This window comes from Penicillium coprophilum (genome assembly GCF_028826855.1).
Source record: "Penicillium coprophilum strain IBT 35676 chromosome Unknown utg000004l_segment0_segment0, whole genome shotgun sequence".
In the NCBI taxonomy this organism is placed as follows: Eukaryota; Fungi; Ascomycota; class Eurotiomycetes; order Eurotiales; family Aspergillaceae; genus Penicillium; species Penicillium coprophilum.
The window spans coordinates 516,903-532,301 of NW_026622723.1; the positions used below are offsets into that span (position 1 = coordinate 516,903).

The following is a 15,399-nucleotide window of genomic DNA, read 5'->3' on the forward strand; positions in this document are numbered from 1 at the left end:
TCGGAAGGCCTATTCCGTGTTCCGAGAGCTCGGAATTTTCCGCCTTTCCGAGAAGTATAGAACAGGACCTTCCTCTAAATTCCAAATATACATCGCCTTGATCAATCTTCCTCTTCTTTGGGATCATAAATATCGCCTGCAGGTGTCTTCTCCAATCTCTTCCCCTCCTCCGTTACAATCTCCTTACTAGGGATAACCACCACAAACATCCGAGCAACATCCTTGCCTCGATTTACCCATTCGTGGTTTGCGCCGCGGCAGACAATGACATCGTGTTGATTTAGGATCTTCTCTTCACCTCCATCTGTTATGAATCCAACGGTGCCAGACAGTACCACAGCGTAGTCCAAGCTTAGCGTCCGATGGAACCATCCTGCATCTGCCGGGGGTAGATCAAGGATGCGGCACGAAGGTCCCTTAGTGTCAGCCAGCGGGACCAAGGTCTTATGCGGATCGGGGAGCTGGCGTGTATTGTCCACAGGAAAACCGCGTGACCGGTGAATTTGGATAACCCCGAATCCAGAGTCAGGCCCCGGGGTTGAGAATGCCGGAGCAGAGGTAGGATCGTATGGTGTTAGAATTTCGTCGGAGGCAAAATAAGCCTTTCCTTGAGCACCGTGGCCTGTGATGACACGACGAATTGGAGTGTCCATTGTAAAATGATCAATTATTTGGAATGACTGATGGACAAATGGAGTAAAGGGAGTCTTTAGAAGTGAGGAGTGAGGAATATGGCAGCATAGAAAAGAACAGGTTGGAAGGCTTGCTCTTTTTATATACAGAAATTAAGGTAGGTTCGCAATTCAATCATCTATGGATAGAGTAGGCACGCTGGTCCTGATTGATAATCACGAGATTGGTAAGATGGGGGCTGAAACCCCACGCGCGCTGCGAGGACAATGCTTTGGGGCTATTTCAGCCGCTGACAAAACACCGTCAATCTAGTGCTGACCTGATTTTGATCAAGAATGAGTGCTCGGAGAGAAGAGACCCGCTGTTGTTTACCTAGCCTCATTGAAATACCTCCGAGTCCTTCTTCACATACCTCCGCATTCAGGTCCCTCCTCCTTCTCTGGTTTGTCAAATCCCTCATCATATACCTCAGCTTCTAGGTTCTTCCCTTGGATGTTCAACTTTTCCATCGGCAGATACACAAACAACATGCGGCACCATTTTGTGTCACTCACATTCCGGAAGGAATGCGCAGTACCCCTTTGCACACTCACGTCGCCACGATGCATACGCCGACTAGCACCCGAGTCCAGTAAGAGATCAACATCACCCTCAATTATCACCCCATAGTCCACGCTCACTGTCCGATGCATTGGTGTCGCTCTTCCTGGACGGAGATCAATCAGACGGAAAACGGTTCCGCCATCAACTGTGATTCCAGGAGGTTGATGCAGGAACTCATCGTACATCGCGACGTCCGCCTCAGCGTCAACCGAGGCTGGCATAGTGGTTGTAGCGTAAAGCAGGGCAATCTCGCCATCATCTCCGCTTGGTGTCGATGGGAGGTAGTCAGGAACTTGCGCATGAGAGAGAAATACCGATTCGCCCTCGGTATTGTGAGTGGTGATGTAGCGGCGGATATAGGGGAGGTCATTCTTATGGTAAGGCATAATGAGCTGACAGGGGTGAAATTTGATGAAGAGAAAAGTGGTATTAGGCTAGTGATAGTTAGGTTGTTGAGAAGTTGTAACTGCGTCTCTGAGGAATTGCTCTCACATCATGGTGGCATCATGGCTTAGATCAATGGAATTCCCAAGTAGGTAGGATCAAGCATACTTTGGTTCCAAGGTTCAGCAAAAGGCAATCGCCACGCATATACCATATGAGTCTGTAGAGTCTTTCGCAGTCACGTTCTCATCCTCTATCCATTAAGCAGGGGAATCACGTTCTATCACTCGATTGGCAAAGTGACATTTGTCAACTCGGTAAGCAAGTCTGTCCAGTCTGGTGTATTCAGCTCAATATTAGCGCTGCTCTCTAACATTTCCGCCCATATGTCTTCAAGTGGTACTGGACTAGGCAGCGCATCTGCTGAAGAGAACACCGTTGATTGACCAATGGAATTCTGTGGAGGAAATGGAACGGCACTCTTCGAACCTAATGAAACAGGCGTGAGTAAATCCGGCCGTGGGGCACTTTCTGTTGTAGCATCCGAATTTGAAGATGCAGAATGCTCCTGTGAGTCGCGAGAACTTGCACTTTTTTCGTGTTTCCAATGCCTTCGCAAGATATCCATCATAGCATTGATTCCCTCACGTGCGGTAGGCGAAGATTGTTGTGCCCGGCTAAGCATTCGACAAGCTCTGAGTACCTCCTCTTTTCGCTTCTCGGCCAAAATGTCATCCCAATTAAAACAGACATCTATCAGGAGGATGGCGGCTGCCATGAATACGTGGTGCATGACTGCCCATATGACCGAGCTATGCGGGGTGAAGGCAGGCTCTTCCTCATCCATAATGCGTTTTACTTCCAGTACCCTCCGGGCAGACTGAAGGGATATCACATGGGAATAAGAATATTTGGGGTCCTTTGCTCCGCGCACGAAGTAGTGGCGATGCAAGCGGCATAGTCGTGAATGAAAGCCCTGCTGCACCACAGCTCGCTGCCACGCAAGGGCTGGTCGCTCACGATAAAGCGCCGAGTATCTACGCCGAGAAGCTTGGTCAAAGCGAAAATAACTGGGAATCTCACGAGATACCTTGTGAAGCTTTTGATCGAGCTCGAGTATCTTCTCATAGGGTACCTCTTGTCCATGAAAATGATAGTATGACATGGTGTCAACAATTTGGCGACATACAACAGCTAACTTCAATCGACATAGACTGAATGACATTGCGGTTGGAGTAGATAGAGGGACACCATTCTCGCTATGGTCGATGTCTTCATCCTCGACATTAAGAGGCTCTTGTACAACCATATGCTGAGGTTGAATCGAGTACGTCCACTCTTGGGGTCCACTCAAAAAGCCTAGAAACCTTCAGGTATTTTTAGTCATAGAACCGGCAGGGTCTCTTGCAAACAACGTACCAGTCATATGTTGCCAAGTCCCACCACAGCCGTCGCTTGAGTTCAACATTGGGTTTATCAAACCCGTTTGCTGACCGTTCGGCTACGATCCGAGGAGAGTCCACAAGATGAAGCCTCATACTCGTGGCTTGACTCACGAATGACCTATGCACAAATAAAGGACTGACGGAGGAGGGCAAGTCCATATTGGACAGATGATGACCAATGATCATAGTCGCTTGCAGTCCTTCAAGATTGGGATAAGGTATATAGTTGCTCTGAATCAATGCGGAGCCTGCCAAGAATGTACTTTCTTGACTGAATGGTTCTGCGTGCTCGGGTGACTCAACTAGGAGTTGGTAATACAAGGCGGCAGCAGTGATCCCAAACAGCAGCGCAGTATGGGCCAAATTGATGGGCTCATTTCGCACAGCACAATCGTAAATTGTCTGAATCTGTTGTTCCACGTGACTGGGTATGATGACATGATACTGGAAGTCAAGATATTTACAATAATACTGAAATAGACTCAGGGCTTCTGCCAGCGGCGGTAGATAGGACGGCAGATGGATAGTAGCCGGATTCTCACGAGAGGCGAGCCGATCCCATGTTGTAGGAAATCGATCGCTAGGCGTGGTATCTTGCTGGGTAGGCGAGTGCTCGGGTTCCCGGTGCTGGGAAAGCTCCGCCCTCAACGTGGCGGGGACTGCACTTGGTACGCGGTGTCCCATGACAATTGTTTCAAGCCAATCGGCAGTTAAAAGGGACTCATTTCTGTTGCTGTTTTGTGTCTCCGTGTCCTGTCGTGGAGTCCACTGCAAGGTTGGAGGTGGTTCAGACACGCGATCGTCCAATATGGGCCATTGATCTGTTTGACTCATAGGTCGTATAGGCGTTGTGCCCGAGCTGTAGCTTCCATAGCCGCACTCCAGCTTTCGTGCAGTGCAGCTACTGCATGGGAGCCCTCTATTACACTTCAGCTTTTTCTTTCGACAAGACTCGCAGGAAACGGGGTCTTGTCGAGAGGGTCTCTTCGAGCCTGAGGTGGCGCCCCCAGCATCTGATCTTCGTTTCATGGTGTAGATTGCCTCGAAAACATTTCAAAGGTAGATGGAGCCGCGAAAGCGAAAAGGCTGTGGGGTGATTGTTTGTTTTGCGCAGCAGACAGCTTGTAGATGTTCGTCTGGAGAGTCCGCGGATTCTCCGAGACGCTAAACCATATTCGGCGATTGTGCCTTCGTGCATCTAGACAGTAGCTCGGAGACTCCGAGGGCGATTATTTACCTTGCAGATGTAATTCATCTGATGTCTTATAAAGACCAAGGCCTTCCGCGATGTTTTTGCTTCACTCCAAAGCAGCTTCTCATTTCTTGTGATTCCCATTGACCGGTAAAATGGGTTCGAAGAGTAGTCCCCCAACTGAATACACGTACGTGAGATACGCTACAGGTTACGATATAACTGACCACTGATCCTGCTAGAGCTCGAGCATGGCTGGTCATATTCGGTGCCTTCACCTGTGCCTTTTGCACTGTGGGCTTTATGAACTCGTTCGGTATCTTTCAAGAGTACTACACAAAGAATCAACTATCTGCAAGCTCCACATCTACCATTGCGTGGCTCGGGGCAATAGCAATATTTTTCTTGTTCGCTACATCTGTCTGTGCGGGAGCGATGGTTGATATTTTTGGGCCAGCGGTAGGATCATTGCCCCCGATCATTGGAGAGGAAACTAATGTTTTCTTCTAATAGTTGATGCTATATGTTGGCTCATTTGGATGTGTTTTCGCACTCATGATGACTTCGCTATGCGACAAGTTCTATCAGTTTCTACTCGCGCAGGGTGTCTTGCTTGGTATCTCTATGGGCCTGGTGACATGGCCTATGCTCGCGTTGATCGGACAATACATCAAAGTGAAGCGTGGTGCGGCGATGGGGATTGTTCTTGGAGGTTCGTCACTTGGCGGAGTTATTTGGCCCATTGCAATCGACAGATTGATCAATAATTCCAGCATCGGGTTTCCCTGGACCATGCGAATTGTCGGCTTTATCATGATTCCTTGCTTGATCTTCACTTGCGCAGTTGCCAGATCTCCAACAACACCTACAACAAACGTGGATAGTTGTGACCCAGAGCACGAAAGCGTCGAAGATACCACCCAAGAAATGGAAAAATCGCAGAGTCACAAGGAAGAGGCTATGGTTCTTTTACGAAAGCCATCGCTGCACCTACTATGCCTCGCCATGTTCGTCATATACTTCGGTATGTTCTCGCCATTCTTCTATACGACTTCTTATGCGGTCGAAAAAGGATTCTCGACATCTCTGGCATTCTATACTGTCTCTATTGTGAACGGGGCTTCATTCTTCGGCCGAGTCCTCCCCGGCATCATTGCGGATAAGTACGGAAAGTTCAACTGTTGCATTATAGCCACTATATCCGCAGGGGTTATTGCATTAACCTGGACCAAGGTGACATCTGTGGCCGGTCTGGTGGTTTGGTCTGCTGCATACGGCTTTGCGTCTGGTGTGAGTTATCTCGAATAATAATACAACTCGGATGCTAACTAGAGCTGTAGGGCATTTTATCCCTCCAGCAAGCTTGTGCCGCCCAGGTTTCTACTTCTACCACTCTTGGTCTAGCAATCGGAACTGTGTCAGCCTCCACGGCTCTATCGTATGACCACCATATCTTGAAAGGATAACGTGAAATGCTGACACAAACTGCAGTGCTATGGCAAATGTGCCCATAAGTGGTGCTCTAGTTGAAAGATATGGGTATCTCTCCCTGTCAATATTCTCAGGCACATCCTTATTAATTGGCGGTTTTCTTTTGATTGCTGCACGTCTGATACAGAACCGACAGCTTCGAGCCGTCGTTTAGTAGTTGTTAATCAGGATGAGTGGCTGCTCTTCTGGGCAGTTTGATATGTTCTCACAAAAAAAGCGGAATTAATAGAGATTCGTCCATTAGTAGTACCAGGCTCGGGAGAGGTGGCAAAATTGGTCAGAGTTAGCTCTGGCTTGAAGATCTCTTATATGGATATAGACTTGTTATAAAATTTGGATACAAATCTAGTACATATTAAATATCATTATTTTTACTTAGTAGAGGAGTTTTGAAGATGGACTAGTATGGATTCTCATCTATTCACAAGATTGACTCGGGACAATCTGCTAGTGTTCCAAATGATTGTTTTTCGTTACGACGGTAGAATTCCACTGATATATACAGAAAGCAAGAGCAGGTTCCAATAGTTGCACGCGTCTTAGATCTTAGGTGATTGTTAAAAGGTTACTTAGCCCCAGATCAAGGAGGAGGGCCGTTGCCATCGAATTCGAATTCAACAACACAACTAGCTTTTTGACATATAGCGATACGAATAGAAGATGTATCAGTCTTTTATCATAGTATTAACAGTTCCAGTTACTTCATTCAGAGGCGGAAAGGTTGAATTGTATCATTTACAAGAGGGAGAAGCTTGCCGGGGGCATGGGAATTTGACATAAAAAGGGGGTTCAGCCCCTGTGTGGCCAGGCGTCATACAATCCCTCGAATACCTTCACATCTCCAAATGTCGTTTCTCCTATGCCGTTATGGAAGAAGTTAATTCCCGTCGAGTTGGCGTACCAAGACCTTCATGTAGTTAGATATCGTCCCATATTTTAGAAATAAGATAAACGTACCGAGCCCATGTGCTTAGAGCAAACCGTCCATTGGCATATATTTCAAGAACCCCATTATCCACAATCACGGTGAGATCCAATGTCTCAATCTGCTTTTTTCCATTTTGCAAGACATCAAATAGCCGTAGACGGCCCGCCTCATTGGCACTGCTAATTCCATCAGTAGTTTTCGACGCGGCACTTGTGTTACTGCGGTCCACGATGATGGACTCGTTTGAAAATTGGTAATAGATCGTCGTAGATTCAAGATCGGAGGACAAAATCTGGAAGCCAGATTGAATACTCGAGTCACGGGCAGAGGTAGGGAAAGAGATTTTCGCTGTCAGAACAAAGAACTTGGTTGAGGGCGAGATGCTGAATGCCTTTGACCCAGCCTCCGATAATGTTTGATCGGACTCCACAGAAGATGAGCCAGATGTGAGAGCGCTGTAGGTCTCCCTGGCAATTGATATTCCCATCGTTTCGAGGTCAATTTGACCGTGTCCCTCGCGAGCCAAACGCCACGATGCCAAAGACTCACGCGACAGTTTGTTGTCTACCACGTTACGGATAGTGTGAGCATTCAGCTCCCGCGGCAGCAAGAGAGTACCTGTCCAATTTTGCTGAGCGGAAGGGAACTCTTTCGATAGCTCATATAAATCTCCAGTGAGCCAGGTGTAGGAGATAAATCGATCAGGAGCACCGCTCTTCCTAGATGCCTGAGAGCTCGCTGGCAAAATTTTGCCGGCAGCAGCATATGCCGATAAGCCCCAGTCAAGCACACCTGCCATGGTTGGGTTGAAGGTGACGGAGCCATCGTTTGTAATATCCCCGGCTACCCACAGCATATCGTGAATTGAAGATACCTTGGGAACGATGGGAACTTCAGAACTCTCGGTACCAAGGGTCATGAAGACTTCGCCGTCCTCGCTGTAACCGTCTGCATTCAGGCTGAAGACATTGCCAACCTCAAAGTTGAAGCCCCATCCACCCGCCCAGTCGCCATTTCCCCAAGTTGTATTGACGGGCTCACTCCACCATTGACCGAGATATTCCCAATATTGGAAGTCCGCATCATGCTGCCGGTAGAGAAACTGACAGGGTCCGACATCGTGGACCCCACCTGAGATGGCAGTATACCAGGTTCCTCGAGTACTGTTGAGAGCTATGTCAAGGGCTGGGCTCTGGAAAGCGTAGGGGTCACGGAAAGCGGTGACATTGACAGCAAAAGGAGGCGAAGGGATCATCGGGCCCTGGTCAAGCTTGGTGAAATTGCGTCCACCATCATAGGAAACGGCCAATGACTGTGTCTCACTTCCCCGGGTGTAGGGGATGGACCAATGAATTGGAAGGTATGACACAGAGGTATATAGCAGAGTTGGCATGCCGTCTATGCCGCTTGGAATGACAGAGCCATCGAAAACAGCAAGGGGGTCATTCTTTCCTCCCGCAATAATCGACGGGGCTCCATCAGGATTGAGGTCTCTGTAAGTAGCGAGATCATCGGTTGTAGCCCCTGCAATTCCTTCATGGAGCCAACCAACATGGAAGAGACCAGTCTTAGGATCGGTGTATTGCCCGCACGGGTCACCTATCTTCCCAGATGGAGGGAGGATATGGGCTCTGGGTCTCCAGGTCTCGAAAAGGGATGCATTTGTCAAGGTAGAAAGGTTCGGAGGAGCTGAGTTATAGTCAATTTGAGATTTATAAACAACAGCAAAAGCTCGATTGGCCAAAACCACGGTGATTGCACTTGACAGTTTCATAGTGTAGATCCCTAGATAATCCTAGTCATTTCCCCCGGATATACATACTTTTATATGTCTGATTTGCTCAGAATAAATTTGTCCGAGATTAACTGAAAACAGCAGCCAATAAAAATAGTATCCTATTCAATTCGGAGACCGCTGCGATGTTCATTACCTCTTCGAGCGCATTCGGCAGTTTTCATGAGCGAGCGGCAAAACCGCGGGGAAACCCCGGCTGGCGATTTCCCCGATGCAGAATACTATGATCCATCTGTATCTCGAAGATCTGATACTAAAAGGATTGTAAAGGGTTAGAAGATACTCTCAAAGTCATGAATAGTACACGATGACGTTTGCTTGGGCATTGTTAAATTTGACAATGATCAAAGGGTGCGATATGTTACTACCTGCGAGTCTAGACAATGAGGTATATGAGATAATCTTTTCAATCATTCTGCGGATTCGATTGGGGATAACGCTTTGGATTTCGTTCGGGACATTTTGAAGTAACTAGGAGCGCAATATTTTAAAGAAGGGGTTATTTACAACCATTGAGATTCCACTCAGATCATGGCGATAGCCCTAACTATTCGTTCCATCAGGTTCACCCTAATCCATCGGCTTTCTTGCAAATAATTTCATAATATGCTCACTGCCATGAACAGCAGCAACATCCAAGCTTGTTCGCTCGTGTACATCCTCCAACATAGGGTCAAGTCCGCGACCCATCAGAATTTTGAATCGTCGGACGACATTGTACGGGTATGTGTCACTATAATCATCATATTCCTTCTTAGATGCCAATAAATGGAGCAATGATGAGCCCACATTGTTTTGCGCCAAGAAGTCAGCACCAGCCTCTTCAAAAAAGTCGAAGACAGTCTCGGTGAGGTCATCTTCCTTCTCAAATCGTTCAGTCCAGCTGGAGGTAGGAAGTTTTACGCCGTTCTGGATATATTTGAAGAGAGGTGTGTCGCCATGGTGGTTTCGGGAGTTGATATCCACGCCCAATTCCAGGAATCGCTTGAAGTGAGCCAGTGGCTCATCCTCCGTGAGATGCTTAGCCAAATGATGAAGCGCGGTGTCCCCATTAGAGTCCGGCTGGAGAGGGTCAACCCCCAGTTGGAGAAGAGGATCAATAAGATCGAAGTTTTCTAGCGCCAAGGTGCGGTGAAATATTGATTCGCCTTTCCGATCGCGCAGATGGACAAGGCCCGGGTTTTTCATGACAACTTCATACAGGGTTTCCAACAAATCGGAGTCCTCCCACAAAGGAATGATATATAGGAAGGAACCTCTCGGAGGACAAATATGGTGGAGGATAGTATTGCCATCGTTGTCTTGTGCCATGACATCGGCGCCGCGGTCTATGAGCTCTTGGAAAATCGTTTTTGCAATGGTTGTACCGCCTTCGACAAAATCCATCTTCTCATGCAGTGCATGTGCACTCTGCGAAGCTGCAAGAAGTAATGTGCAACCAGTTGAATCACGCCGTTCAAGCTCCAATGACGGTAGTTGAAAGAATGGCCAGAACAAGTGCCCTGATTTCAAAATTTGATGGATAACAGTGTTTCTTGGGGGTTCAATGTCAGGGTTTGAGAGATCGGGCTCGTCTAAGTGTGGGAGAATTTGCCACCCCATACCCCATCTCTGGGAGATTCCTCCAACATATGTAGTAAATGGGTCTGCGCCATGATTGAGCAGCACTTCCATGATTCGCTTATCGAGTGAAACGCTGGCCGAATCTCTCAGACATCCACGTCGGTTTGTAAAGTAGTTCTCAGTGTATCGCAGATTAGGAACACTAGAAAAGAGGAGAGGCGAGACCTCCGAATCAAGAATACTGGCGTCATAATCGCTCTTTTGTCGAGGAATCACTGGCTCAGATCGCCTGATATTTGCGTAGTCACCGTGTGATAGCAATGTTTCGAGTACTTCAACCTCGCCGATTTCGATCGCAGAGAATATGGCAGCTGCGGTTATATGGGCACCGTGTGCCATGAGCAGTCTGGTCATCTCTAGATCACCTCCGGCTTTTGACAAACATGTATTTCCGAAGAAATCCACGGCATTGACATCTGCTCCGCTCTCAATGAGAAGCTTTGCCGCATCTCTGAGGAAGGGGCCTCTTTCGAAGCGAGTATGCAGGGCTTCGTGTAACGGGGTCACTCCGTGTTCATCACGTAGATCAAGATTCGCGCCCTTTTGAATCAAATATGGCAAGGCTTGATGAACATGCCACCAGTTGTGACCCAGAGCGAGCCTATGAAGTGCGCCTCCAGCCACAATAGAAGATCTGAATAAGGAGTTTCTCATGAAATGCGCGTCTAGACTGACGCCGACCTTCTCGACAAGTAGTTCCACCACGTCCATGTTGGGCAAAGCACGATCGCATGCAGTGACTAGTAGAGGCTCCACAAGATCCTCGCCTAGTCTTATTGATACCTCTTCACACCATTTGTGGTCATCAAGACTCAGTGCAGCATCCTTAATGCATACACGATCCAGTAGGTCTCTGTAGCCCCAAGCCACGAGAAAATGCAATAAAGAGCTTGTAGAGTAGTTTGGCTTGGATTTATTAAGCCTCTTCATCCCCTCTTCAAACAAATCGTACTGCCTGGCGAACACCAAGTTTCGCATGTAGGCGTAATCGAGTCTAGAAGACTCAGAACTATCATCGTGACAATCTTCTAATCCGCCGTACTTTCTGAACGCTTCTCTTGTCGCATCTGAGCGGCCTTTGCAAATGGCGTAACTAAGCCCCTCGATGGGGCAGGGGTTTGAGTCGGGAAGCCGAGATTGTAGTCGTGAGAGACAGTCCACCGTGTATTCGAGCCGATTTGAAATAGCTTCATCCAACGCACCACGAAAGCAATCCTTTCCTGGTGAGAGGGCTCCATGACCAACAAGAAGATCCAGAATTTCATCGAGCCGCACTGTATCATGCTCGGCATTTTGTTGGTTGCAATCCTCACTCTCATCTCTGCGAGGAGGGACAAGGAACGGCCTTTTATGATCGTTGACCAGCACACCAGCTGCATGGAGTAATTTCCTCTGCGGTATTCTCTCAGGACCGTTCCATAGTTTTTCTTCTATTTCAAATTGCACACATGCTCTAAAAAGGCGAACGGCGCTCAATGTCCAATATTGTGGGGTCTGCGCCAGCTTCGAGCAATGTGCGAACGGTCTCAGGGCGACCCGAACGGCAAGCATAGTGAAGGGCTGTTTCTCCATCCTTGGTTTGCCTGTTCAAAAATGCAGTCTTGTCTTGTACTCCAAGCGCTGATAGCCTAGAGCAGCAAAGAGCCACAATATTCGGCTGACGGGCTCGAGCTGCGATATGGAGCACTGACATCCCTTCGTGGGTTACCTTCAACATGTTCGCACCGGCATTGAGAAGTTTGACAACGTAGGACTCTGATATTGTAGCGGCTAGGTGCAAAGGTTGAACACCATCACAATCACTGGGACTCGGGTTCTTGCAGACTCCAAGGACGTAATCCAGGGTATGTTCTAGTGAGAATGAGTAAGTGACAAGTTCCACCCTAGCACACAGCACGTGCAAAGTGGTTCTGCCACGATGATTTGGCATATCTATGTCCAAGCCCAGGTTTATTAGATGCGCCATGATAGCAGGATGCGTGTAGTACCTCTCAGTAGCTGCAACCTCCATCAAAAGCGAATTTCCTTGATAATCGGTGGCCAAAGGATCAAGGCCGAGACCTATCAGATGGTCCAAACGATTGGTGTCATTGCAGCAACGATGCAAGAGGGTTCGGCCATCAAAATCACGCGTATCCAGGCGAGCACCAAGAGCAATTAATGTTTCAAAAGGCTCTTCATCTCTATTCGCATGTTTGAAAAGAGCTGTCTGGCCGTCATGATTTCGAGCTTCAAGGTCTGCACCAGCATTCAAGAGTTTGGAAATGAGTGGGCTACTCTGCTCCCTCGTCGTGTGCAACGGGCTATTGCCTTCATTGTTCATCGCATTTGGATTCGCGCCCAGAGATATCAAGGTATCAAAGACACGAGAAAGAATCTCATCATAGTCGCTCCTAAACGCTGCGACAGCATAATGCAATGGACTATCGCCCTTGGCGTCGGGGATATTCACGTCAGGATTAAATTCAAAAAAGGTAAGTGTGTTTTCCACCCAAAGCCCCTCAAGCCCAATGTGTAACGGAGTTTTCCCAGTCTTGGCAGTGACTTTGTTGATATCGACCACCCCAGTACTCAAAAGCACAGGAAACAGCTCTGCACCCTTATAACTTGCTTTATGTAATGGCGTGGCCCCAGAATCGTCCTCTGCCGCAGGATCGGCACCCGCTTCAAGCAAGATCTTCACTACATCTGCCTTTTGGTGTTCGCAGGCAAAGTGCAGAGCCGTCTGACCCCTAGGAGTTCGCACATCAATATCAGCCCCTGCTTGAAGCAGAGAATATAGACATGCCGTTAAAAGTTCTGGCGTGCGCAAATCTCTGTAGGATTGGCAAAGAGCATGTAAAGCAGTATAACCCCTTGTACATTCTTGATCCTCGTCACTTTTTGAATAACTCGTGTGATCTACTCCACGGCAAAATTCATCTCCCGCCTGTTCACAATATATGTTTGGGTCCGCTCCCGCTCGCAGCAAAACATCAATAGTCTTTTCATCTCCTTTCAAGCAGGCTATAAAAAGAGCGGTGTCTCCTCGGTATTTACCGTTTATATCCACACCTGGATATTGGATGATCAACTCAACCACCGCACACTGCCGATGATGCGCCGCCCAGTAAAGGGCTCGGTGATACACTTGACTGTCTTTCAGAAAAGGTAGGAATTCGGCTACCGTATTGAAATGGCCATGATGACAGGCATACATCAGAGGCGTATGTCCCAGTGATGTGGGTGAATTCCCACACGTTCTATCACCATATTCATCCTTCATCTTGGGAGTGAGTGGATTGACGCCAGCAGCAAGTAAAAGTCTGGCCACTGCTGCATGATTCCTTTCAGCTGCCACATGTAGTGAGCTGTACCCTTGGTTTTGTTCCGCGTTGGGGTCAGCTCCGTTGGCAAGCAACAACTGTACCACGCCGGAGTAACCGGAAGCGGCAGCCCAGTATAATGGTGTATTTTGGCAATCATCTCGCACTTCGATGTTACTTCCCCTCTCAAGTAAGTATGCGACATATTCATCTAAGCCAGCCCAAGCAGCGACGTGAAGCGCGGTGACGCCCCGGGTTTCATGTGTCGGCCATGATAAAACTCGCCAGGCGGCAAACATCCGCTTGTCCCCAACGAAGGCATCAAGCATCGCGTAGACACTCGACATATCCACCCCCGCTGAGACTGCGCGGCGGATGTGAGTGTACCAATCATCAGCTGCATACATCAAGAACGGAAACCGTAGTTTGAGTTCTAGGTGCTCTTTGGCCTTAGGATTTCCATATTCATATACATTGGATGTTTCCTCCAATTCTTGATAGACTAAGCACCCAGACCGGAGATAGGCCAGGCACGCAATAGCCAGGCACTTGTTTGTTGAGCCCGGTTGGAGAATTGGATATATCGTATCATCCAACTCACTTGAACGGGTGGACCCTTTCAAGAACTCGGTGAATGAGTGGTGAACAACCGAGACTGTTTCATCGGGAAGGATCTCGAGCAGCGGACCACAAGCAGCCCGGACTAGGTTTTTCGTCTCTTTTAGACTGCGACTTGCAGAAGCTTGTACTGTGTTTGCCATTTCAGCTATTTCGAGAAGACGAAGTGGGCGTGTGGCATGGGTCACAAACTGCAGGACAAGTAGTTGAAAGTCCTCTGGGACATTCGAGCGTCGCGCATGTTCACGCAGAAGGTCGTTGTACATCACATTCAAATCAGCCGGTAAAGCCTTGAGAACTTCATGTGCGTCGGCACCTGGCTCAAGAAATGCATCCATTGAAAGCTTGGCATACAAGAAGAGCCCATTCGCCCGACCGGGGATAGCCTCCTCTATGACACTCCATGATTCAGGGGAGATTGATGAGTGATGAAGTTTGTATTGTACGTAGGAGGCGATATCGAGATCGACAAGAGACTCTTCCAATCGAATCTGGGGAATAGAGAATGATCTAAGCGTATTCTCCACTATCGATACTGGGCGTGAAGTGATCAAAACTTTGACATTCGACGGGCGCCAATGTCCCAATCTGACCAAGCTGTGGAGAAACTCATCATTCCCCAGGTCCATCTCATCCAAGGCGTCTGTGACACAATAGACCCTGGGGAACGCGACCAGTGCCAGTTTAAGATCTCTCCAGAGATCGCTCGGAGACAAGCTGGCTAAATCACGTCTGTTTTCCATATATTCCTTCAGCTTGACCTGGAGTGGGGGGCTGTAGTCTAGGACTTGACATAGCCAGTCCCGCAATGCCGCCATGGGCTGATGGTTGGCGTCAATGATCTGTCGGAAAAAGAAGAAGATAACTGGAATGCCATCCTTTCGTAGTTGGTTGATAATCGAAGCAGCCAGGACAGACTTGCCGGAGCCTGGAATACCTTTAACCCACAGGATTCCATTTTCCTCGCCTTGGTACCACCTTTGATAGGTTGTTGTGGAGGTGAGCCATTTTCCTGTCCCAGCGAGATGTGAAAGACGATGCCTGGAGTATTCACTTCGTTCGAGATCATATGCGGTTGGCTGAAGCCATTTTCTGATCTTAACGATGTCGCTGGCAGGGGAGAGGAAGGACGTTGTCCACGTTGAAGTCACGAACGTCGTCTGGGCCAACCAGAATGGCATCATTTTCTTCGTTCTCTGGCGAAGTGGACATGTTGTTTGTTTCGGGATTTTCTGAGGAAGACACAATACTCTGTCCACTTGTGATGTTTGTAGAAATTAAGAAGCGAAGACGACCTCAGAGGTTGATCATAGGGAGCCCTTGAGACCTGTGGCCCCCGTTTTGCCAAGGGCGAGTACAACGCTGGCGCATTGCTAGCGCAT

General features: G+C 48.2%; 6 protein-coding genes across 6 annotated transcripts; 1 reads left to right on the forward strand and 5 right to left on the reverse strand.

The window, feature by feature from the left end:
* Window positions 1–101: 101 nt before the first annotated feature.
* N7500_004593 (cupin domain-containing protein) lies at window positions 102–653 on the reverse strand (the record flags this gene model as incomplete). Its single annotated transcript, XM_056675738.1, has 1 exon — window positions 102–653. One exon carries the CDS (start codon window positions 651–653, stop codon window positions 102–104), a length of 552 nt encoding a protein of 183 aa, XP_056530738.1.
* Window positions 654–1,037: 384 nt separating this feature from the next.
* Window positions 1,038–1,622, reverse strand: N7500_004594 (cupin domain-containing protein; the record flags this gene model as incomplete). Its single annotated transcript, XM_056675739.1, has 1 exon — window positions 1,038–1,622. One exon carries the CDS (start codon window positions 1,620–1,622, stop codon window positions 1,038–1,040), a length of 585 nt encoding a protein of 194 aa, XP_056530739.1.
* Window positions 1,623–1,903: 281 nt separating this feature from the next.
* N7500_004595 (fungal specific transcription factor domain-containing protein) lies at window positions 1,904–3,899 on the reverse strand (the record flags this gene model as incomplete). Its single annotated transcript, XM_056675740.1, has 2 exons — window positions 1,904–2,987; window positions 3,040–3,899. The coding sequence occupies 2 exons, from the start codon at window positions 3,897–3,899 to the stop codon at window positions 1,904–1,906; spliced, it is 1,944 nt and encodes a 647-aa protein (XP_056530740.1).
* Window positions 3,900–4,412: 513 nt separating this feature from the next.
* Window positions 4,413–5,902, forward strand: N7500_004596 (MCT family MFS transporter; the record flags this gene model as incomplete). The annotated part of the gene is made up of 5 exons (XM_056675741.1): window positions 4,413–4,447; window positions 4,500–4,716; window positions 4,771–5,547; window positions 5,598–5,695; window positions 5,749–5,902. The coding sequence occupies 5 exons, from the start codon at window positions 4,413–4,415 to the stop codon at window positions 5,900–5,902; spliced, it is 1,281 nt and encodes a 426-aa protein (XP_056530741.1).
* A 635-nt stretch (window positions 5,903–6,537) lies between these two features.
* N7500_004597 (glycoside hydrolase family 32 protein) lies at window positions 6,538–8,450 on the reverse strand (the record flags this gene model as incomplete). The annotated part of the gene is made up of 2 exons (XM_056675742.1): window positions 6,538–6,655; window positions 6,706–8,450. 2 exons carry the CDS (start codon window positions 8,448–8,450, stop codon window positions 6,538–6,540), a joined length of 1,863 nt encoding a protein of 620 aa, XP_056530742.1.
* A 591-nt stretch (window positions 8,451–9,041) lies between these two features.
* Window positions 9,042–15,198, reverse strand: N7500_004598 (uncharacterized protein; the record flags this gene model as incomplete). Its single annotated transcript, XM_056675743.1, has 2 exons — window positions 9,042–11,467; window positions 11,562–15,198. 2 exons carry the CDS (start codon window positions 15,196–15,198, stop codon window positions 9,042–9,044), a joined length of 6,063 nt encoding a protein of 2,020 aa, XP_056530743.1.
* Between the last annotated feature and the right edge of the window lie 201 nt (window positions 15,199–15,399).